This window comes from Abrus precatorius, unplaced genomic scaffold (assembly GCF_003935025.1).
Source record: "Abrus precatorius isolate BTA unplaced genomic scaffold, Abrus_2018 Scaffold8, whole genome shotgun sequence".
In the NCBI taxonomy this organism is placed as follows: domain Eukaryota; kingdom Viridiplantae; phylum Streptophyta; class Magnoliopsida; order Fabales; family Fabaceae; genus Abrus; species Abrus precatorius.
In genome coordinates, this window is record NW_020874428.1 from 16,058,512 (window position 1) to 16,082,231 (window position 23,720).

Consider the following 23,720-nt stretch of genomic DNA (forward strand, 5'->3'; position numbering starts at 1 on the left):
TTGTTTATATCATTTACAGCCTGTATTGTCCATAACTCCATATTATAACAACTAAAAAGAAAAGCAAAAATATTACAAGAACCTCATTCCCAAGTACTCAAAAGCATGCAAAGTGATCCCTTTTTTTCTCTTTTTTCTTTATGTAATCTAAAGCACATTTTTGAGAGATTAATCAGCAAAGCTACCATTTTAATGTACCTTGTGAATAGTATTATAATATAGTATATCATAACATAACATTCACACTAAGGAGTAATCCTAGCCCCACAAAAACTGAAAAAAAAAAAAAAAAAGCAGCAGCAAGTGTGTCACTTTCTTTTTACTCCTTTATTCCACGGTCTTTCTCTTTGTCAGCGTTCTCATCCAACCCTTTCTCACCTTCACTCCTTCCACCTTGTTTCCAACGTGGCCCACACCACCCTTATTGGACCTCTTCCATTGGATGAGATGGACCAAACGCCCTATACGCTTTCGCCATCTAAATGCGTTATTTGACTTTCCATGTTCTATCACACTCTTCCTCTCCTTCCCCTCTTTGTTTAGAATTCTTTGAATACATACCTTATTAGGGACATTGTTCTTCTCCCACGAGGCCACCCCATTTTCTTCAAACTTGATTGAGATGAAGGACTCTGAAAAGTTGAAGTCAATCCACCATGTCATTATAATTTGTAGATACCAAGAAACACAAAGAAAAGTTAAGTGTTTACAAGTTATTGAAAAGAGTAAATAAAGTGAATAGGATGCTAAAGTTTGCTTAGTTTTGATTTAAACTTTAAATTATGTAGAATCATTTCACATACGACAAACCCATTAAAGAGAATAAGAAGTAAAATCAATCAATGTAATAGATAGATTTGGAGTAAATCAACCTAGTAGGCACACCAATTTGAAGTGGGTTGAAACTGTATTAGACATTGACATATATATATCATACTTATGTTTGAAACATGAATGACATTTTGAACAATTTGTTTTTGTAATCCAATTTCCCATCAAATATATGATCTTGCACAAAATATATTTTAAGCATCATAATGCTCTTGTCGTTTACTTACAACTCCCACACGCCATGCCATGAAGAAGAAATAAAAAAATTGATAGACTTGAAAGCCTTCACCTCTTGTGTTGGCACTCTTAGCAGCAAAGCTTAAGACCTTAATTTCGTCATCATCATAATCTTATGTTGCACATGAAGACACGCACACATGCACTCTTATGCTAACACATGAACACCAATTCTCTCACACCTCATAATGAACATAGATAACATAATAAAAACACTGTTTTGAACTCATTTTTTAATATATTATTTTATTAATTAAAAACAAAACAAAATACTTATCTTATGAATTAATCAGTTTTTAAAATTTGTTTATTTTTTTAAAAATTTAACCAATCACAGAGAATGCATTATTAACATGCCTCTAAACATTATACAAGAAAAATAAGTTATAAATCATAATTAACACTTTAAAATTTTAATCCCACCCAAGACAACTCTTCCTTTATTTTATTTTTATATATAAATCATAATTAAGCAAAGAGGTAGAAGAACAAGAATAATAAATTTTGATAATAGCAATAGCAAGCAATGTGTAAAATAAGCTCTTTCCTTCTGGGCTGGGGGAGGCATCATCTTGGTCATAGTTCTCAGATTTCAAGTGGTGGGATTCTGGGCGACCGAAAAGAGAACCAAAAGCAAAGATCCTGTGAATAGAAGCTGAAGGGTTCCTCTGTTGAACCTTGTGAGAAGCTATGGAAGCAAAGGGGCGATGATGGCCTTGTTTTGCAGCCACTATGAGGAGCCTCTCATTCAAGCAGAAAGGGCACACACCAATAACTACTTGATTTGGATGGAAATAGCAACATGAATTTTCCTCCTTGTATCCATTTTTATTCATTTTTTGGCTCACAAATAAAGAGAGGGAAGAAGAAGAAGAAGAAGAATGATAGAAAAATCAAACCCCAATTCCAATGTGATGTGAACTAATTAATTAAAAAATGTAGTGTGTGGTATTCTTGAGAAAGTATATATATATATGGGGGGAAACCAAATGAAAAATCATGAGCATGGCCCCAGTTGATGTAAGACCTTAGACTATTTGATACTGTTATGTTGGACTGCAGGGGTGATTCGATAACGTAATGTAGTGAACTACAGCACTTTGGTGTGCATATATAAGGAACGTAATGGATTATAACTGAGATAAATGCAATAAAACTGCCCCACGCCCCCACCTTGCTTCATAGGCTTTTTGCGTTGAAAGCTTTATCGCTTTTACAGGATTTTAATCATACTTTTATTTAGGGTAAAATTATAATTTTACTCCTCAAAACTTCCTTTCAATAATTTTTGGTGTACACAATTAAGAGTATATTATCCATGATTTAATTTAAAATGTTGTGTAATGTTAACTTAATAATATTTAAGAATGGATTGGGCACTTTAAAAATACTCATTTCAGCTCTTATTCTTCAATTCTTTTAAAAATTATTCTCATTGTTTATAGTTTTAACATTAAGATGCAGTTGGAATCATAAAAAAATAAAACCAATATATGCATATTTTGAATTTGAAATTTTATAAGTGAATTGGGTTGTTTATTTGTTTCCTAGCTAATTAAGTTTTGTTTGGAAAATAGGTTGTTTGAATATTATATTAGATTTGATTTTTTATATTGCAAATGTTACAGTGGTTATTCTCCGTGTGAATAGGAAATACGAAGGTCTTTATTAGCAGTTTAAATTAAGAGATGCTGTCAAGGTGCAGATTTTTAATAACAGTTCCAAAATTATCCATTAATAAAAGGCCTATTTCTCAGGGGAAAAAAAACCATAAACCTCAATTAATAATCCTTATAAAGGCACTAGTAATTTTATTTTTTTAAAATTCTTTAGTAACATTTTTTAATAAAATCACCTATAAATAATACATTTTTTTATATATATTATTCTATATCTTAATACAATCATATTTGAGTCAAGTAAGATTATTACAAGAAGCAAAACACTCCCTTTAAGTATCTAATATAACTAACTACATTTACTAGAACTCAAATTTAAAATCATTAGTTAAATAGGAACAACTCCTCGTCAATTTATCTATGAGCTAGATGATAAAGAATGCCTACTTTAAAACAAAGAAAATAATAAAACTAACTAAAATGGTAAGTTTGTATCGTAAATGGGAAAAAATTGTTAAAATTTTATCTCATATAAAAAAAAATACTCGTAATCTAAGAAAGAAAAAAGTTATAAGTTTATAAATGTCAATCGTTCATTAATATTAAATAAGTGGCTATGGTTAATCTGAGCATAAGTTGTAATTCAATTTGAAATATGAGCCTCCAATCCTACATTTTTTCTCTAAGATGTGGAACATTATCCCCAATTTCTCCCCTTCTTCTATAGTCCCCAACGACAACCATTTACTATTGGTTTCTACATTCAACCACTGGCAAACTCGTAGACAAGGATGGTGTCTTTCTCGTGCCAAAGATAAATATGTGGGAACACTGCAAATACATATATATAAATAATAAATATAATTTGTGTGTGTGTGTGTGTGTGGGTGTGGGTTTAGGCTTGGATGCTGGTTTTGGATTGGTTTTCATAATGGGTAGAGTGATTAGTATAATTAAAAATAGTTTGTTAACATTAAAGAGAAGAGAGAAAAATGATGGATGTGATAGATATTGTGAAATGATAGAAAGAGATAACATGTGTTAAATGTGTGTTGATATTAAATGTTAAGATGGTTATAAATGAGGATTGAGTATAATTATATTTAGTCATTTCTTATCTCTTACTTGTGTACATGGTACATAGTTGCTTGCGGCAAGTGGGTTATGAAGATCCATTCATGTGTTTTTTTGACAATAAGACAGTTTGATTCGCAGTAGAAATTAATAGGTTTGGGTTTGAGTGGTTGTGATTCAATTCTTATTCTTGGTTTCTTGTGATTTACGAGACTTCAAATAGTTTTCAACATTTAAATTAAGTTTATAGATCCATTGCTTTTTAATTTTTGTCATCTAAATTTGTACCGTCATTTTGTAATTTAGCACACTTGAGTTTTTAATTCTTTTTGTGCAATTTTTTCATTTGATTTCTCATGCTTCTATTAATTACATCATTAGAAGGCTTCTGTTCATTTTGGAATAGACTTATTGCCAATATAGATTTGACTTTTGAACAGCAAAGTTGGGAGACAATGATTTAGAGACATGGTTCAGTTGTCAAATTCTTTTTTGATAAAACACAGATAGCAATTGTTCGAAAGTTTGAATTGTTGTTAGATAATTGAAAAATAATTGAAGATTATGGTTTCTAAAACCATTGTTGTAGCGCGTTGCTCTTACCCTCAACAGCGGTCCACAAATAGTTATAAGTTTTCTATGCTAGTAATTTAGATACTTATATAATCATTATTAGCAATAAAAATTAACTTTTGAAAAAAATAATTTACAAGAAATAGTTGATGATTCATATTTTGTACTCACATTTATAGCCTTATGGCATATTTTAAAATATATTTTCTCTCTTTATTTATTGCATTTAGTATGTTTTTGTATTTTTTACGTTAAATTGAAGTTCCATGAATATTTGTTATCTTTACTTTATATTTTGTATTTTTTTTATTATGACCTTTATCCATTATTTTGGTTATAACTTTTTCTGCAGACCTCCTTTTTGGATTATTCTTTTTGCAATGGATTCATGACTTTTTGGGCTTCAATTTGGACGTATGGATCATGCTGATTAGAGTTTGGAGCTATTTTCTATTAATTTTTTAAGTTCAGACTTAAAACATACCTTTTATATTTAGGGTTTCTACTTAGGGTTTTTATTTTACTTTTTGCAGAAGCCTTGGCCTATTTATTTTTATTTTCTTTTAAGATCAATATTTATAAGGATTAGAGGTCAACTTTTAGGGACCTAGTGATTTTTTTTAGTTTTACTTTCCTTTTCATAATTTTGTTAGATAATTTTATATGTCCGTAAGGACCTTCTTTCCCATTTTTTAGAATAAAATTTATTTCGTTCCATTCACTTGCTTGCATTTCTTCGGATCTATGTTCTCAATTATTTGTTATCGCGAAACATCTCATCTCAAACGTGGATTACTAGATCAATTGAGGGCTTTGAGTTTGTCTTTTCACAATTTTTGATTAAGATTTATGCATGCATAATTTGATTAAATTTAGTCTTTGTTCATGACTATAATATCGATAAATTGGTTTCTATTGCATTTGAGTTTTGGACAAATTCGGCATAGTAATCCTAGTTTGCATCTGTGATTTGTAGGTTTATTCGTGTTAGTTTTAATTATTCTTATTTTCAATTTTTGTATTTTTTTGTATCTTCATTTTTTATTTTTGTTTGTTTTCATCTTAATTGATCTCATTTTCAAATTGTTCTCGTTATTCAATTTTTGTTTTCAATTTTTTTGATTCATTTTTAAATTTTAAATTCAAATTCGTTTTTCAAATTTAATTTTCATTTTTTAAATTCATGTTCATTGTTTTAATCCGCTTTCATTTAAATTATTTTCGTTTTTAATTCATCTGAAAATTACAAACTCCCAATTTAATTACCATTGCATGTATAAAAATTGAAATAGAATAAATTTGTGTCCTTGTAAAATGATTTAGGTTTGCTCCCTATATTACATATTTATTTAAAAAATCTAATTTTATTTAAAACTACTACGACATGGTTGTCAATAATCATTCTCAAATTAAATAACATTATTATAAATAATGAAATTCTCCTTTCTTGTAGCGGTAACAGCACAAAAAAAAGTCATATATATGCTAATTATATAAGGTTGGATTAGCCAGTATTAATATACTTAAATAAAGATTAAATAATCAATATCAACATTATAAATTTAAATTGACAAAATAATATATAATACCAACAGATAATTTTCATGGTATAAAAGGCTAATATATACTATCAATTTATAAAACATTTAATGCAATGTAGTGTTCATAATATTTTTGTCGATAATATAAATTTTTATTAAATAAATAACATACTAGTAAAAATTAATTTAAATCTTAATTTTTTAATAGTAGACATTTTTTTGGTGTTGATTTCTATTCTTCTTGTTAATTTGTCTTTTAAAAGTAAAAATTTATAGCTTTTGAAACTAAATGCTCAAAATATTTTTGAGACAGATTTTCTTTGTTCTTTTATATGACCCGTAACGTTTTCATTAAAAAATTATGATATTTTATATTCATACAAAATTTTCACTTTATTATTAAAAATTTTCTTTTAATTATTTTATATTATTTATCATATATTTTATTTTTCCTTTTTCTCTTCTTATTATTCATTAAATAATATACTTAATGAGTGTATGATAAATTTTTATTAAAAGATATTTATTATAACTTTTATATTTTTACTGAAATTTATTAATTTTACATAATTAAATTCAACCCTTGAAAAATGACAAAACCTATTTCAAAAGGATGTTTTTCTCTTCCATTTATAACTCCAGCTTTCATATTTATCTGTGTCTCCTATGTTTCCACCATTAGAGCGCGACAGTGATACTGGCAATCGGATCGGGCAACGTCGTTGGTGAGAGAAATTAGGATTTCACTGATGAAAATATCATTAGTCTCCACAACGCTGTCTTTATGCATGAAATGATATACAAACTAAATCGAAGCTTACAAATTTTCAATTATTATGTATGCCATATAATTGAACAAACAACGTGAAAATGATATTTTAACCTATTATTATTCTTTATATTGAAATTCTCTTTAATTATACCTTTTTCTTTTATTTTCTTAGTTTATTTACAATGTCCATGTGTCCTTTTTTTTTCTAAGATTAATTGAACTATTAAAATTAACCTACGCTAAAATTATATTTAAACTCTAAAAAAAAATGCCAGCGTATTTAGAGTGTAGAAATGAATGAATGAAGGTTATACCATTTAACGAATAATACGGTATTTAAAAACAATTGTTGGCCCAAATAACAAAAAGTTTAATTTGTTCTGTAACTAAAATATTATATTCAAATCTAATAAATAAAATAAAAAATATTACATTTAAAGTTGTGATAAATTATTAATTCTAATTCTAATTAAAAGATAAAAAAAAACGCATTATTTTAGCCTCATTGTATTCAAATCACGACTCTAAGAGTTATGTCTTTTCCAACTGAAACCATTTGGTATCGTGAAAAATGGTACACCATTCAAATTGTAGCCATTGAATGATCGACAACTCTGATTTAAAAAAATCTCAAAAGAATGATCGAAAAGGATTTGGAGTAAAATATCTTATATTGACATGCTCAAGAAAAGATAATTATGTTTTTCTAATACCTATTGATTTGAAGGCTCTAGCCACAATTAAGAATAACTGTCCAATTAAGATCACATTTGCGTTAAAAGATATTGTCTTTGGTACATTCAAACAATTTTTATTGATCATTCTCATCATCTTAGTCCTAGCAAATCAAGATTGTTTGCCGGAAGCAAAAATAAAAAATAGCATGCATTAGAAAACAAAAACCTATTCAAATAAATGATGAAGCTGGTGTAAGGTTGAATAAAAAGTTATGGTCTCTTGATTATGATGTTTGAGGATATGAAACCTTTCTTTTGTTGAAAGAGAAGGTTAGAAACTTCGTTGGGATCGAAAGATGAACACTAGATAAAGAAGGTGATGTGAATGCCCTATTAACATATTTTGGTCGAATGCAAGAGCAAAACTAAAACTTCTTTTATGAACTCAATTTAGATAAAGAGCTCATTTGAAGAACATCTTTTAGACCAAGAGGTAGGACAACGTACAAGTACTTTAGAGATATTGTGTCATTTGACACAACTTGACAAATAAGTACAATATGCCATTTGCATAATTTGTTGGAGTGATTCGTTATGGACAATCTATTCTTCTCAAGTGTGGTTTGTTTTCGTCAAAAGACATTTAGTCATTTGTATTGCTATTTGAACCATGGTTGAGTTGTTTGTCAGGAAGGGCTTCAAAAGATATCATCACTGACCAATGAGCAAGACAATGCAAAATGCTATTATAATAATGTTTTTTAGTGCCCAAAATAGGTGGTTCATAAATAAGCAAACAAGCAAAAGTATTCATGCCTTCTTTGATGGGTACATAAATTCAACTACTAGTATCCAGCAATTTGTGAAGCAATATGATAATGGCCTAGACACGGTAGAAAAGGAATATGATTTTGGATCATTGAACACCACAATTCCCTGTGGGTTAAACTCAACGCTTGAAAGGCAATTTTACACTTACACAAAATTTAAAGAGGTTCAAGTTGAATTCCGAGAAAAAGATTAACTGTTGTATTTGTAGGTGTAAACTAGATAGTTTGAACTATTTGTATGATGTCATGAAGATGTTGTTGTTGGACATCTTCAAGAAACCATCTTTCGTGTAGTATTCAGTCGTCATAATCTTCATATTTAGCGTAGTTGTTTACTAATAGATCTTAGGGTATTATGTGCAAACACACTTCTTGTTCCTACTCGTGAAATTGGTGACGGAAGTACTAGAGAAATACATTTTGCTTTATGGAGCAAAAATGTCCCAAGGAAACACACATGAAAATCAACTATAATGTGAAACAGTTACAATAAAAAATGGAAACATATGATGGTTTATGCAAAGAATTCTATGTAATTGCCAAAATTGTAGTGGAGTGTACAGATGTCAGTGATTTTCTTTATCAAAGTATTCGTTCTATTAAGTCTCAAGTACAACAAATTCCTACATGTACTAGCACTCACGATACACGTGATCATGATAAAGCAACTGATATAGAGATGCATGATTCAGTTGGACGAATGTGTAGTTGATGTTGGGAAAATCCATAGTCCAAAATGGGTGGCTTGAAAGGGTCTACCTCCATTCAAGAGGAAAATGTCAACTGTGGAGCAAGTAGTGAAGAAGAAAGTTTCAAAGAAAAAGCCACAAGAGATTATTACAATAAGTTTTAACCAATTGGGATGCAAATATAACCACATATTTTAGCCTTTGTTAACTATTTTGTAATGGAATATTTTAAATAATTGACATTTTAATGGCTTATATATTTAAAGATTAAGTTGGGTATAAAATGGTCACTAGAAACTAGTTTCATTCATGTTATCTACGATTGTAGAATCTGGTTAAGTTAACCAATTCAAAAATACTATTAACCAAATATACAGATGCTAATGACATGCCTATCGTAGAACTTACAATTTGGAGGGATGGTGGTCTAGGTAATAATTTTAACTCACCATGGTTGTCATGAGACATAATTGTCACTTAAATCGATAACATTCCCATTTTTGTTATGATTATTGTCCAATTATCAAGTGTTTGAATTTCCAGAATCAAAGAAATGATTTTCCTTTAGGTTGCAAATGTGATTAATCAAATTAAGATAAAAAACAGAGAAGACTAGAAAATTGTGACGCCAAAATTTTGAAAAGAATTGCTAAGTGAAGAACGCCACAAGGTGTACAATCCTTGATAAGTTCAGTTTTAGTTCTAGCAAAGGAACCTAGAGAAAACTCACACAAAGTATTATTCAATTCCAAAATCACCATTTGCTTAATGTGTTATCAAAATTTCTAGATGTGGGATCAGATAGGTAGCTGCACGACCAAGGTAAAAAACGTGTATACTCCTCTTAATTGCTAAGTAATTACCTATCAATATCCTCTTAATTGTTGAGTAATTACTAATCAACGAGGAGGTTAAAATTTAGCCTAAATTCGTTGAATATTCAACCTTACAAAACCTAAGTAATTTACTCTAGTGGCAACTAAGTAAAAACTATTAAGAAATTAGATGAACATTATTACAATTTATTAAACTCAAAATTAAAAATATTTGCTAATAAGTCTTCTATATTCTTAATTAAAAAATAATAATTTGTTAAAATTAAGAATTAATCTTCATACTTCTTGGTTAGCCACGTGAATTCTTAAGATAAACTTTGATTCTTCATTCTCTTGAATAGGTAGTGTCATAGCTAGACTTGAAATGAGTTGTGCTTGCTTTTTTGGCATATGATCTTGATAATAGTCCTTGAGTATCTCTACCGGATTTCTACCTTGCATTGATTTGCTTGGAGTTTTTTTTCTTCTATTTATGATCACATGAATTTTTATGAACAATAGTAATAAAATTAAGATTCTCTCGATGGCTAGTAGTTAGATAAATATAACTACATAAATAGATATAATTAGTCATTTTGCAATGTGTTACTTTAAGAGAAGGATCTTCTCACATTAGTGTAAGTAAAAAAAATTTTACATTTGATCTAAGTCTTTCATTTAACTTATATCTAACAACCAGTAAAGTAATAAATTATAACATGTTAGATGTAACTTAAATAAAAGACTCAAATTGTGTGTAAGAATTTTTAGATTTATTAAGAAGATTTACTTATACTAGTGTAAGAAGATCTTGCCCCTTACTTTAAATAATGGAAAGTACATAATTTAAACAATCACAACATTAATGTGGTATTAAACAATCACCATAAATAAATTTAATCATGTCAATCATAAAATAAAAAATCTATTTAGTTATCCAAATATTATTCAAACGTAACCACATACACGTGTTAATGACTAGAATATCATAGAAGTTACCGTTTGAAGGAATAGGGAGGAAGGTTATACTTGAATTTCATATTCGTTCATCTTTATCTTTTTGGAGTAACATAATTCAGATATTTATTTTTACCAATGATAAGCACCAATAAGACTATTTTGTTTTCAACCATTTGTAATCTCAAGACAACCACTGTTTCTTATTTGTTAGACACTTCTAAATGGGAGTACTTAGACAGTGCATACATTGATTTGAAAAGCTGACCACAAAATAGTTTTGATCATGTAATGTATTGATTGCAAAACATTGTTCAGTTAACCATGTATTATTCACGTTTAACCACATACAATTTGATGAATAGTGGGCTAGGTCACACTTGAATTTCTTATTCTGTCATATTTATCATTAAGATTGACAACTTTCATCTTTATTAACAATGGTAAACGACAATGACATTATTATGTTAACCATTTCTAAACTCAGGACAACCACATTTTTTTACCTTTATGTTAACTACTTTTGTATTGAATACTTAAAACAAGTCTAACTAGACGACGTATACATCAACAGACATTGTTTGATATGAAAACGAGATCACAATTATAATTTGGATCGTGTAATGTGCTAATGGTAGAACACTATTCAGTTAACCAAATATACAAGTGTTAATCACCCCAATGTCACATAAGGTTAGAATTTGTAAAAAATACTGGAATACGTCATACTTGAATTTCATTGAAGGTCATATTAGTCGTTTACGGTGGCATAATTCCAAGTCATTAAATAACAAATTTTGAAAGACTAGCATAATAAGGCATGTAAAAAGGATCAAGTTGAAAATGTTCACTATTAAAAAAATAAGAGATGGCAAATAGTCCCCATGTTTCCACGTTATGGTTCAATCACAAGGTATAAAAAATGAGATAGAGATGCTGAAATGGAGTTTTATTTGTCAGCACTCTTCAACCTGAAACTGTCAGGTTGTGTCAGCTGAAGTTCACACATCAAACGAGATAAGCTTTTGAAGTATCAATTTGTACGCAAGGGTTGATATTAAACGACTGAACAAAAACTTTTAAGTACAATATTGACAGGATTAAACATGGAGTAAAATGAAAAAAAAAGTAACCAAGCTAAAAAGAAAAGAGCCTCCAAATACTTTTATTTATTACTCCGTAGACACTAATTCCTTCTATACGTAACCAATAAAATTTTTGAGTCATAGAAGATATCTCAACTTTAAACAATTTGGATAAATTGAGAAAAGAAATTCAATTGCAAAGCATTTTCTCACTCTCACACAAGCAAAATGGATTGACCACAAGCCAACAACTTCAATAACAAAATACACAACATTTTGCCAATGAGTCAGGAGACGCCTAAATCTAAATCTCTTTCTACGTTGGATAGCTTTAACACACTACTCTCATGTATAGAGAATTCACAAAATTGAACAAATTTACATCCGCACTGCCATATAAATTAAGTCACTTCCCCATAAAGTCACCTTCAAGCTTTTCTAATGTACCAAAAGTAAATTCCTGCCATAATTCAAAGTTTTCTGGCTTCATCAGCATGCATCCTAATATTAGTTTAAATACCTTGTTTGTATTACATGGTATTTAATCCATCTAAATCACAACCTTGGAAGCTCTTATTTCTTTTCTTGGATGATGACTTGCTTCCTGCATCTCTTGATGCAATCTTCTCACGTCCATCATTTCCTTCAGACTTCTTGCGTTCTTTGTTCTGCTTAGATCTTTTCTTTCTTTCACTACCATTTAGTATATGTTCTTTGTCTGTAGAAGTTTTTTTTCTTTTTAAAGGCGACGCCTCAATTTCTTCCCTGTCCATGATCTCAGTTGGAATTTGTTCCTCGCTGGGTATCAAATCCGCCCCTGAGGATATATATTAGGTTTTATAAAATTAGAGGGGTAGAGTAAGTTGCTGTAACAAATTTTAATCATCGAAGACATGAAACATGGTACTGATAAAAAATATTAAAAATGTTAAGAAACTGGAAGGTCCAGAATTCAGGACAAAAGAAAAATAACCAAGACAAGAGAAAATTATAATTCTTAAAGCATTGTGATATTTTGGGGAAGCAGGGTGAAATCCATCATATTGCTCAACATAAACTGCTAGGTACCCAAAAAATTGAAGATTCAAGGTATGAATTAGTCTTTTTAGCAGTTTATTGTAGTGGATTTCAGCGTAAAATTCTTTTATCAGTATTTTAGTTTGTAGAACATCACATAGAATTTCATTATGCAATCTTTGTGATTCATATTCTAGTGTCAAAGTAGTACAGGTCAATCACTGCTGGGAGGAATAGTCAGTCGTAAATTGTAATCATATTTAGAAAAGAAAAATACTATAGTATACAACTTGTACTCCAGCAGAATAGCAGATGAGGCCTTAAATATGATCAATGAGGGCACATCAGGATTCACAATTCTACTGCTCATCTGATGCGGTCAGCTACACAGCAAGAGTCCACTAACCTCTTTTAAAATAAAATGTTGTGTAAATCTAGCATTTAGAACCACAAATATACAATACATATATTTACTAATTCAAAATTTAAAGGCTTAGTTCCCATTTTAGGATCCATTCACAAACTCTGGTAAGCAAGTTTTTAAACAGAGTGGCAGTTTCTAATACTCAATGACAAATCAATTGCAGTTCCTCATACTAAATTCTACAGGTGTCTCTTAACGGCAGGTCATTGTTTGTTTCAGACTCAAGATTTTGTTGTTCATTAAACTAATGCAAAGGTATGACCAATAGTGAACTACTCCAGGCATCAACAATCATTCTATGATCTTCAAAGTGTTTCTTCTTTCAAATTTTTTTAATGAAGATCTTAAAATACTATATTGAAAAAGAAGAAAAATACTAACCTTCAATAATGAAGCTGGAGTCAAAAAGAACGTGCATGATATGTTGTTTAAGGAAAACCTGCGGACAGTAAAAATATATAAATGATTATGACTACAAGAATATGGAATTATTTAAAAAATGACTAACTTTGGTCCCTACAACTATAAGCAGAAAATAATTACAAACAATTCAGACAGTAATTGGGGATTGTGTATAGTAAGGTTTCCATGTCAAAGCCATTAGAAAAATGGGTATCTTCACAAAATACCATCTTTTTTCCTTGACCCCCACAACTATTATATGGCAAACAGCCTTATCAGAATATAAGCTCAATCTTAGCACAGGTTAATGGCCTTTAGGTCGTAGTTTTCCTAGGGCCAATTTATTTGATATTCCACTAAATAACTAAATATCACTAAATCATTTTAATTTCCAGGCCTACATATTCAAACAAGAACTATATAGCAAGCTGCTACAGACAAAGAACTAGGGTACAAAACCTACAGCAGAAAGAAGTTGTCTTGTCTTCGTATCCCAAAGGCGTAAATAGCTGTCCAGTCCTGAATAAAAAAAAAAGATCATGATATGAGCATTAAGATGGGCATGGCAAACTACATTGATAACAGGAACCTAATAGAATTTTAGCAAACCAAGGAATAATGAAGTGTATTTTATACAGAAAAAAAGGTAACCCAGTTACTACATGTTCTGTAGTTTTTGGATAAGCTTCAGCAGTAATCATGCAAAAGGTAGATGATGAAACAGAAGATATGAATTTGTTCCAGAAAACAAAAAAATTTTAGAAACTAAAAATAAATTGCGATCCAAAGACTGCATCAGAGAATATTCATTATAATTAAACTATATATATATATAAATATGAAACAAAGGCATAACACAGAGCAGTGCTCACCACATGAAGCTATCACAGGTAGCTCAGGGTGCCTGACTATGGATCTGATGCTTCCGGCACATTTTCCAGAAAAACATCCCAACATTTTTCCTGCAATAAAAAAAGTTTGTTAAAATAATTATGATAAAAACTTATTTAAAATGGTCAACAAAAAGAACAACCACCAACTGTTTTTTACCAGGTAAGATCGGTTACATGGATCAAACAATACCACAAGTTTCTGTCATAAATAATAATATCTACAGACAAAATATTGATCTCTAAATTCTTCCTAATTGCTTCACCTATAGTTTACCCTCCATTTGACCCACTCTCCTTGCTAGGACTTCTGTATGCTTTCTTCACATGATCCCAACCCACATAAGTTGGGTTTCTACCACTTTTTCTCCAATAGGTGCTACCCCAATAAGACAGCAGAAGCTAAGCATAATGCATTTGCACCATTTGACAACCAATTGTAGTAACAGATGCCAATAGAAAAGCCACTAAGCCAAATGAAGCTTCTTGTCTTAATCGTATTTACACAAATAATCCCCCCTCCCTCCCTCTCTCATCAATGAAATGAAGAATAGCATAACTATTCATAAGCAATAATTAGAATCTCTCCTAATATTTATTGATATTTACATGGTCATGCCTAAGCTATTTGGGGACTAGTAAGAGAATCCCTTTTCTTGGAACAAGTAACAGAAGCTTAATTAAAGAAAAAGCAATATTCACCAGCATAGAGGTTACACAAGGCATAAAAGTGACACTTCCGGAAGCCAAATTGAAAACCACAAAAAATTTAAGCTGTGTTCCTGAGATAGATACCCCATTATCTTAAGCTTAACCTAACCTTACCCACAAAAAAAAAATATCACTAAATTTTGTCCTCAATAAAGGTACAACACGATGGAATTTTGTTTTAAGCATACTAAAATATGAAATGTTCAACAATTACAAATTTAGTTCAACTGTTCCCTTTTGGGGAAAGAAAAAAAGATCAAGCTGTGACTCAACATTTGGAACTCACAACTTTCAGGTTTACATCAATTGCTATATAAGTGCATCAAACTCTCCCATCTGAAGTGCAAGATGAATTTTTCAAGAGACCAAATCCAACAATCATTGGCAACAAATAACTAACTGATAACATTGTCCAAAAGAAAAATAATTATAGAATCATTATCAATATAAGGAATAAACAAGACTTCAGTCAAGTAAATAGTGTTAAAAGATAGTCACAAATGAAAGATAAGGAACATCAAGGAAAAGTAGTTCACTGTATAATACATGCACAAGTTAATGCACTGTTCTTTAAATTTATGACAACTTTCCCATGACTTTGGGATACCTGTGCGTGTATCAACAGAAGCCATGTCACCAGACCCATTCCCTATATAAATTGTATAACCATCTATATCCTCAGCTAGTGCTTTAATCGGTGTCTCACGGAAATCAAATGAAAGAACAGGTCTCCTCTGAGCAGATATGTCGTAAAGGCGAACCTGTTCAGAAGACCAAGATTGTAAATAATGTGTAATGAGAAAATTATAATTATATAGCTGCTAGTTTAAAAAATAACAAACAGAATCTTTCAATTTCTGAATTGAAAAGTTAACTAAAGAAAATCTGCAGTTTGAAATCATATTACTCACTTTATATTTGTCAATAAAATCAGGAAGATATCACGTGACTTAAAGGTCAAATACTCCACTATTCTTTTTGAAAAAAAGATTTCTCACAAAATATCATTTCTAATTCTCTGGAATTCTACATTGAGAGCAAATTATTAATATATCTAAAAAGTCTCTAGCACACCATGTTCAGGGATATCAAAGAAGAATATTTCATGCGTATTAGAAATAAAAACTATGTTGGTGCCAGCAACAAATTTTTACGGTCATCTTCCTTAGCAAATGTAGCAGACATGAACGTTATATCTCAGAATCAAGATTTGAGTCATATTTTGGATTGTGGAAAGAATAAACCCACTATGTGGCTTGTTTACTGACAGATTGTCATTCTGTCACTTTATCTAACACGATTCTATTCTATTTTGTCATTATAATTGTTATTTTTTCTCTTGAACTGAATAAGTCTCTCTTAATTTTGTTGTAGAAAATGATGATAGTGCAACTTGGTTAAAATTGGCCAAATCATAAAGAATTGTTAAAAAGAGTAAATAATGGGTGGAATCAGTAAAAGATCTGAAAGGAAGAGGATTTTAACCATGCAGATTTTAGTACTCTCAAAAGTTTTCAATCCATGGGCAAGTATACCCATCGATTGTAATAAAAGAAAGCATTGAGAAAATACCTATATTTGCAAATATCTACCCACTGGAGGTAGAAAATAATAAGAAATAAAGCAAATAGAAAACTTGAAGAAAAAATATGAAGAAATTGCAAAGTTGATTCAATATGGATAGAAGTCTAGGGTTTTGGTTTCTTTTTATGATTACCTAGATGTTTATCAATTCAATTATGCTATAGTAATTATCAATCATCTAATCTAATTTTACCACTACTTAATGATCATAGAATAATAAAAAAAATTGTTTATATGTTATTCTAATGATCACAAAAAGTAACAAATAAATAAGATCATTAAGCAACATTAGACTTATCAAACTCAATTAACTGATTGGAAGATTAGGGAATAGATTGATCTTTATTACTCAAACTCAAATTACCTTTCGATTTCATTAATCCATTAAAGGTTTGATTGCCTATTAATTGAAAAAGAATATCAATGGCATAAAATCAAACTGAAGTTCAAAAGAAATTATATCATAAGAATTTACTTCAGTCTCATGGCAAATGATGTTTAGTTACACATAATCATAAAGATAGAAACACTAAAAATTAAACATAGAACATTGATAATCCTAAACAGTGAGTAAAAAAAACCCTTATGGTTGATCTGCTCTAAAAGAAACACCAACTCTGTGATGAAGAACGTCACCCTTGGCAATTATGTAGAGATAATGATCAGAATGAGAGAAGATGTGAGTGTAAATGGTGAAGGAATTTGAGGATGGAGATGTAAAGTTTGTGCCCAAAGGAGGTGGAGTACAAGGTTGAAAATTCAAAATCCAATTTCAAAAGACCAAAGATGCCCTCCAAAACTTCTAAAATTTCTTTTTTTTAGCGTTGCAGGGCCTGAGCATAGGGCATGCTGATATTGAGCACACCCTGAACAAAGAAGACAACAACTTTGAGCATGGGGGTTCAGGCATGCTTCCAATGAAGACTTGAACAAAACTGGTGTTTTTTAAGAGCATATCAACTATGATATCTTTATCACTATTTAGGGTTATGAATGTTCTATGCTTAGTTTCTTATGTTTCTATCTCTATTATTATAAGTAACCAAACACTCCTTACCATAAGGTTAAGGTGAATTCTTATAATGTAACCTTTTTTGATACAATTGATATTATTTGTCAATTAAAATTATCTCTTTATTATCATTAATATTCTTGAATTGACCAATTAAGAGTTAATCTTAGTTAATCAATTAATAAACAATTGAACCTTTAATAGCTTTATGGAATCAATTAATTTGAGTTTATCAGGTATGAAGATCAATCTATCCTTTAACATTCGAATCAATTAATTGAGTTTAATACGTCTAATATTTCTAAATGGTCTTATTTATTTGTTATTTTTTATAATTATTAGAGTAACATACAAGTAAGAAGACTGTGATTATTCTATGAACATTAGGTAGTGGAACTTAAGATTTGATGATTTGCAATTACTATATAATACAATTGAATAGGATTGAATTGAGAGAGATGCAGGTATTCATGAGAAGAAATCGAAGTCTCAGGCTTTTGTCCATATTAAATCAACTTGTTAACTTCTCCATATTTTATGTTCTTCAAGTTTTTTATTCACTTTATTTCTTATTATTTTCAACCTCAAAGTTCTCAGGTTTTAGAACTGCTTAACATTCAAGGAACAATAGTAGTTGATGCTTGCAAATATAGTCTCTGTGAGAATGATACTGGGAAAACATTAACGCTTCTTTTTTTTACAATTTAAGAGTATACTTGCCCATTAGTTAAAAACTTTTGAGTACTAAAACCCTCAACATGTAGTAGAAATAAGAAAATAGCAGGCCAAAATGAATGATAGGGTAATTATATGGCAGGGCAGTTATTTAACAATTATTTAATTGTGTAATTAGGCAGTATAAAATGGTTATTGGTGCCACAGCAATATTTAATTGTAATAGGGAAGTTATATCACAGTTATTTCATTGTATGGTGTGTAGTTACAGGTAGGTTATAGGTAGTTTTCTACTGTACAATGTATTTTCTGTTTGTAAGGCTGAGAACTGTTTCTCAGAGGAGAACCTGGCTCTAAGGCTCGTAGTAATTTATCTACTAGATTTGTGTGTTTGGGTACTCTGTGAAATTTAATAAAGTTCACTTTAAAACCTTATCAGTGAACCAAATAGGTAAATATACCTAGGCTATCTTTAGAAGGCAGCATAGATTAAAAGTATATGTAGAATTAAGCACTATAGAGAGAATAAAAACTTACCTGATGGCTGTTGGTGCCAGCAACAAATTTTCGATGGTCATCTTTCTGAAGAAATGTAGCAGAGGTGAACCAAGTAGGTGTAAATATACCAAGGTTATCTTTAGGAGGCTGCATAGATTAAAAGGATTTGTAAAATCAACCACCAAATAAAGTATGTCCACTAGTAAAAGATAAAACTGGAGGAAGATAAGTTAACAATTACTAACTAAAATGAAAAGTGGCGGAAAGACTCACAGCCTTGGAATTCCAGATCTTCGTGAAATTGTCAAGATCCCAAATATTAATTTCAACACCTTTCCTACAAATAACATATTTTGTTCATTATTTCTCAGCTGGCTTCCTTAAACTCATGAAACAATCCAATTTCATATAAATTTAAGTAATTGATTATGCAGGCCATCCCTAATGCCACTTGAAATTAGCATCCACCAAATAAACAGAGGGCAAGTTGTCAAAGCATTCATGCCCCAGGGGATGGTTATTAGTTTTTACAGTTTAGTTGAGTCAAATGTTATCTATCAAGAGGAATTTGCTCATAATTTATCATATGAAGCAGGCAAGTTTTCCCACAAAGTTGGCAATAGTTTCTGCAGATTTATTACAGGGTTATTGAGTATAGCAATGCAGACTATATGGCTACAGTGACCAATCACAAAGGTTGTGCCATTGGGTACAAAGAAGAGGACAGTCTTTAAAAAGGAATTCCTATGCTAATCATTATTGCAGTGGACTTCCTAGGACAGATCCTCAAAACAAAACAATCCACTATTTGAATGTCCTTCCCTCTTTTCAGTTCCCATTTTCTTACCATGCTAGCTAGGTGACTTGTCTTTTATATTATGTTCTCTCTTCACTATTAATAAAATGTTCTATGATCAAAGTTAAATAAATAATTTAATCAAACTGTTCAATACTCGTTGGCATTCAACTGAACCTTCAAGTTTCTGTGCCACATTTATGCAAATTGTAAACCCTCACCCTCCAAATAAAGCAAACTTCTCATTTCCGTCCACCTTGCAACACAAGATGTTACCACCAGAACATACGTTCCATGTTTTTGAAGAACCAATGGAAGATCCTGTCAGTGAATCAGCAGCTTCAATGGACCTTATGCATGCATTTCCTTTGGTTGTGCACGTAAGTAAAGTATATAACCTAAAAACAATCACCACATACATATGATTAGGAAGTACACAAACACAAAATTAAGTGGCTAGTGGCTACTAGCATTAAGTCATACATACAAGACCACGGACATAAATAAGAGCATAATGCAAGGAATTAATGCATTTTGAACATGAAGGCAAAAGTTCATGTGCACAGAGACTGAAGATATAGCTCTATGTAAATACTAATTGATACAGGTTCAGAATATAGAGATTAACAGAAAGAAAGTAAAGAAATCTACTTTGGATACCCTTCTCCAACTCTGTATCAATGAGTATCCACAGTCAAGATGAGCAAGAATAGTGTACAATGGTGTCTTCCCCAGGAGCGAGAGCCTGATCTCCCCAACCCATAACTAACCACCAATTAACTGACTCCCTTGACATTCTCTGCCTCTATATACAGCAATCTCATTAACTGAATCTAACAGCTTTTCTAACAAAGTCTACTCTCAATTAACAAGGCCTAACTAACAGGGGCTGACGCAGTTGATTCTAGTTTCGACTTTCCATCTTTATTTTTCCAAATTCCCCAAGTGTAAACACTTCGTTAGTAAACCATCTATTAATAAGGTCCATTTCCAGTCTGCAATAGAGGATTCACAATGCATTTGTCATGGTGTGTAACCAAAAAACAGAAAGAACTAATCACACGTTCATGCCAATGCTTTGACTAGACACCCCCCCTCCTCTCAACCCTTATCTATTAAGTTAGCCAGTACATGTCCAAATTCACTAATAAAAAGATAAATAACCCTAATATTCTAAGTTTCTAACAACTACAAAGAAGGATTACATGTGAATGCTAAACAAACAAAGTATTTAAACATCAAAGAAGTTGCATGTATACCCTGTTGCATAAAGAATTGAATTATTCAGAAAAAAAAAAAATTGCACTATTGTTATTGCTCTTCAATACTTCAGTTCAATTAAGTACAGAATCAGAATACAATAGAGACAAGAATAAAAGACAAACTTAAATTATACTGTCAAACAGTAACAATTTATATACCTGGAAGCTAACTCCAAATTCTGTTTTGCAAATAAATGCAAGCCAACAATATTATTCTCTTCAGACCGAAGATCTAAATCACTGTCATTCGAAACTGTAGCCTGAATATCTCCATTTACTGGGCTCAAAACCTCAATCTGTGGAACAAATATAGACAAACTTGAGTGCTAAATGATTAATAGAAAATATCGAAAATCAAATTATTTTGAGAACCCTGAAGCAACTTACCTGTCCATTTTTCCTTGCTACAGCTAATGACTGCAATACCAGAAAAGACAGGAAAATAATAAGAATCTTATTTTTCTGTCGGATTTCTCTATGGTCAAACTAAAAGCAAATTTTTACAGTTATTCGCTCTGATGTGAACCAAACAATGCATTAATTTCACAATGTTGAGGTCTAAGGGTTAAAGGAGAGAATAAAATTGGAAAGAGAAGAGAAGGCATACAGGGTGAGTGTTGCGATGAATCATTGAAACAGCCATAACGGATTTGGATGATTCGGGTTCGCCCCACCTCTCTACCACTTGGGGAACTCCTCGTTGCTTATCACGGATTTCCACAACTAACACAAACCAGAGAGAGAAAAATAAGAAAAAGAAAGTGATGAATGAAGAAAGAGAAGAAGGGTATGGAAAAGGACCTTTGATGAGGCCAAGTGCGTCGAAGGTTAGAGCACGAAGCGGAGGGCAACCCGGGCACTCCAAGGTGGTCGTTCGAGGCATCTTTGTCGAAGCGTAGCAGAGAAGACGATGATGTTGTGTTGTGTTCAAATTACATGCGGCGCTGCTTCTCAAGCTCGAGAAGAAACCAAGCCGTGATGGAGGTCTACTGTTTGAAATATATAAATATTTAATATTCAAAATATATTATATAATTATCTTTAATTTTATCCATTATATAACGATAAATATTTTATAATATATAAATTAGAATAAATCAAAGAGATACAAAATTTAAATTAACAGAAAACATTTAAATTTCAAATTAAATTAAAATTTTATTCTTTTATCTTTGCTAATACAGTGTATCAAATTTTAAAGATTTAATTTAAATTAAGATTACGCAAGATTATAATAATTTTAAATTTTAATTTATTTAAAAATTTATAGTTTAAATTAAATAATTAACATTAAAAATGTCACGTGATGCAATAGAAAATAAGATAACTTTTAAAAAGAAAGAAAAGCAAAATTTAAATAATTTTATTTTTAAACATTTCATAAATTCTAAAATATTTTAAATAATAATAATAATTTTTTATAATTAGTTGAAGTGAAGCAAAGAAGATAATGAAGATTTTGAGTTGTATTATCGTTTAGGAATCACCACAAACAAACATACACCGTTACACCTGACTTCTATGGATTTTTTTTCTTACCATAAAAACTAAAAACACCAATTTAGGAGGAAGAGGAGATGGAAGGCAGCAAGCGTAATTTTTTTTTATTTTGTTTTAATTTTTAAATATATAAAAATTATAAAAGAATGAAAATCAGTTTTTATTTTAAGAAAAATATTATAACAAAAAATTATTTTTAAGATTAATTTTAATTTTTTATGAATATTTTAATATAATGTAATTATTTATTTTTATTTCTTTCTTACTCATCTAACCCATAAAAAAATTATCAATTTCCCTCTTATTTCAATTCATTCAAATATTAACTATTTTTATTTTATTTTTTATCTTCTTAATTTTCTTTTCTCATTTATTGAATTTTTTGTATTTCACCTATCGTCTAAAAGACAGCTTTGAAAAAAGGAACTTGTGAACCGAATAAGTTTAAGTTGACTATTTGAAAACTATTAAGTTTAAATAATTTTTATAAAAAAAATCAAAAATATATTATATAACTATATTAAAATTTTAGAAATTTAAAATTAATAAATAATTTATTTTTAATAATAATAAATTTATTTTACTAAATAAGAATGAAATAAAGAGACAACAATTTAAAAACTAAAAAAATACTTAAAATTTAAAATTACAATTCAATTAAAATTTGTTTCATCTTTATTAATACAGTTTATCAATTTTAAATATTAAATCTAAATTTAGATTAGATAAGATTATAATAATTTAAATTTATATCATCTAAAAAATATTTTACATTTAATGGAGTGTATTAAGATTTAAATTTTAAATTAAAAAAAATCAATTTGAATAGTGCAGCAAGAGTTAGAATTTAAAAATTTCTACATATCTCCCAAAAATGTGATAGTCACTATTAAGATTTAAATCACTTCTATCGTATGTTATTTATTTCAACTAAATTTATTTTCTATTATTTTAATTTCAGTTTTTATTGTTTTTCCTAATAAGCATTGTTTACATGGTTTTATTTCATTTATTATAATTTCCTGAAGTATACCTATATTTATTAGCCTTTGTTTCTTACATTTATAATGTAAATTACTGAAAAAATTTGGTTCCTTTTTCAAATTAAATCAATCTTACAAAAAATGACAAAAATTTACAATAGACAATATCATTTTAGCTAGGATACAAATAAATCAAACTGTCCTGTACAGATATTATGTGATATTGAAAAACTATATATGTTTATTTCTAAAAGTAAAGTTAATCC

At 29.9% G+C, this 23,720-nt stretch overlaps 2 protein-coding genes across 4 annotated transcripts; both read right to left on the reverse strand.

Annotated features, from left to right (window-relative positions):
* Positions 1 to 284: 284 nt before the first annotated feature.
* LOC113848264 lies at positions 285 to 1,960 on the reverse strand. The gene is made up of 2 exons (XM_027477713.1): positions 1,618 to 1,960; positions 285 to 634 (listed from the first exon to the last, which is right to left on the reverse strand). The coding sequence occupies exons 1-2, from the start codon at positions 1,902 to 1,904 to the stop codon at positions 328 to 330; spliced, it is 594 nt and encodes a 197-aa protein (XP_027333514.1). The 5' UTR covers positions 1,905 to 1,960; the 3' UTR covers positions 285 to 327.
* A 9,893-nt stretch (positions 1,961 to 11,853) lies between these two features.
* Positions 11,854 to 21,946, reverse strand: LOC113847316. Of its 3 annotated transcripts, none has more exons than XM_027476328.1 (12): positions 21,773 to 21,936; positions 21,579 to 21,694; positions 21,359 to 21,388; positions 21,131 to 21,267; positions 19,931 to 20,107; positions 19,187 to 19,250; positions 18,953 to 19,060; positions 15,752 to 15,905; positions 14,416 to 14,505; positions 14,007 to 14,062; positions 13,523 to 13,580; positions 11,854 to 12,517 (listed from the first exon to the last, which is right to left on the reverse strand). In XM_027476328.1, the coding sequence occupies exons 1-12, from the start codon at positions 21,852 to 21,854 to the stop codon at positions 12,231 to 12,233; spliced, it is 1,359 nt and encodes a 452-aa protein (XP_027332129.1). In that variant the 5' UTR covers positions 21,855 to 21,936; the 3' UTR covers positions 11,854 to 12,230. The 3 variants fall into 3 exon arrangements, with proteins under 3 accessions (XP_027332129.1, XP_027332128.1, XP_027332130.1); XM_027476329.1 differs by having other exon boundaries at positions 11,856 to 12,498; positions 21,773 to 21,942; XM_027476327.1 differs by having other exon boundaries at positions 11,855 to 12,517; positions 21,579 to 21,946.
* Between the last annotated feature and the right edge of the window lie 1,774 nt (positions 21,947 to 23,720).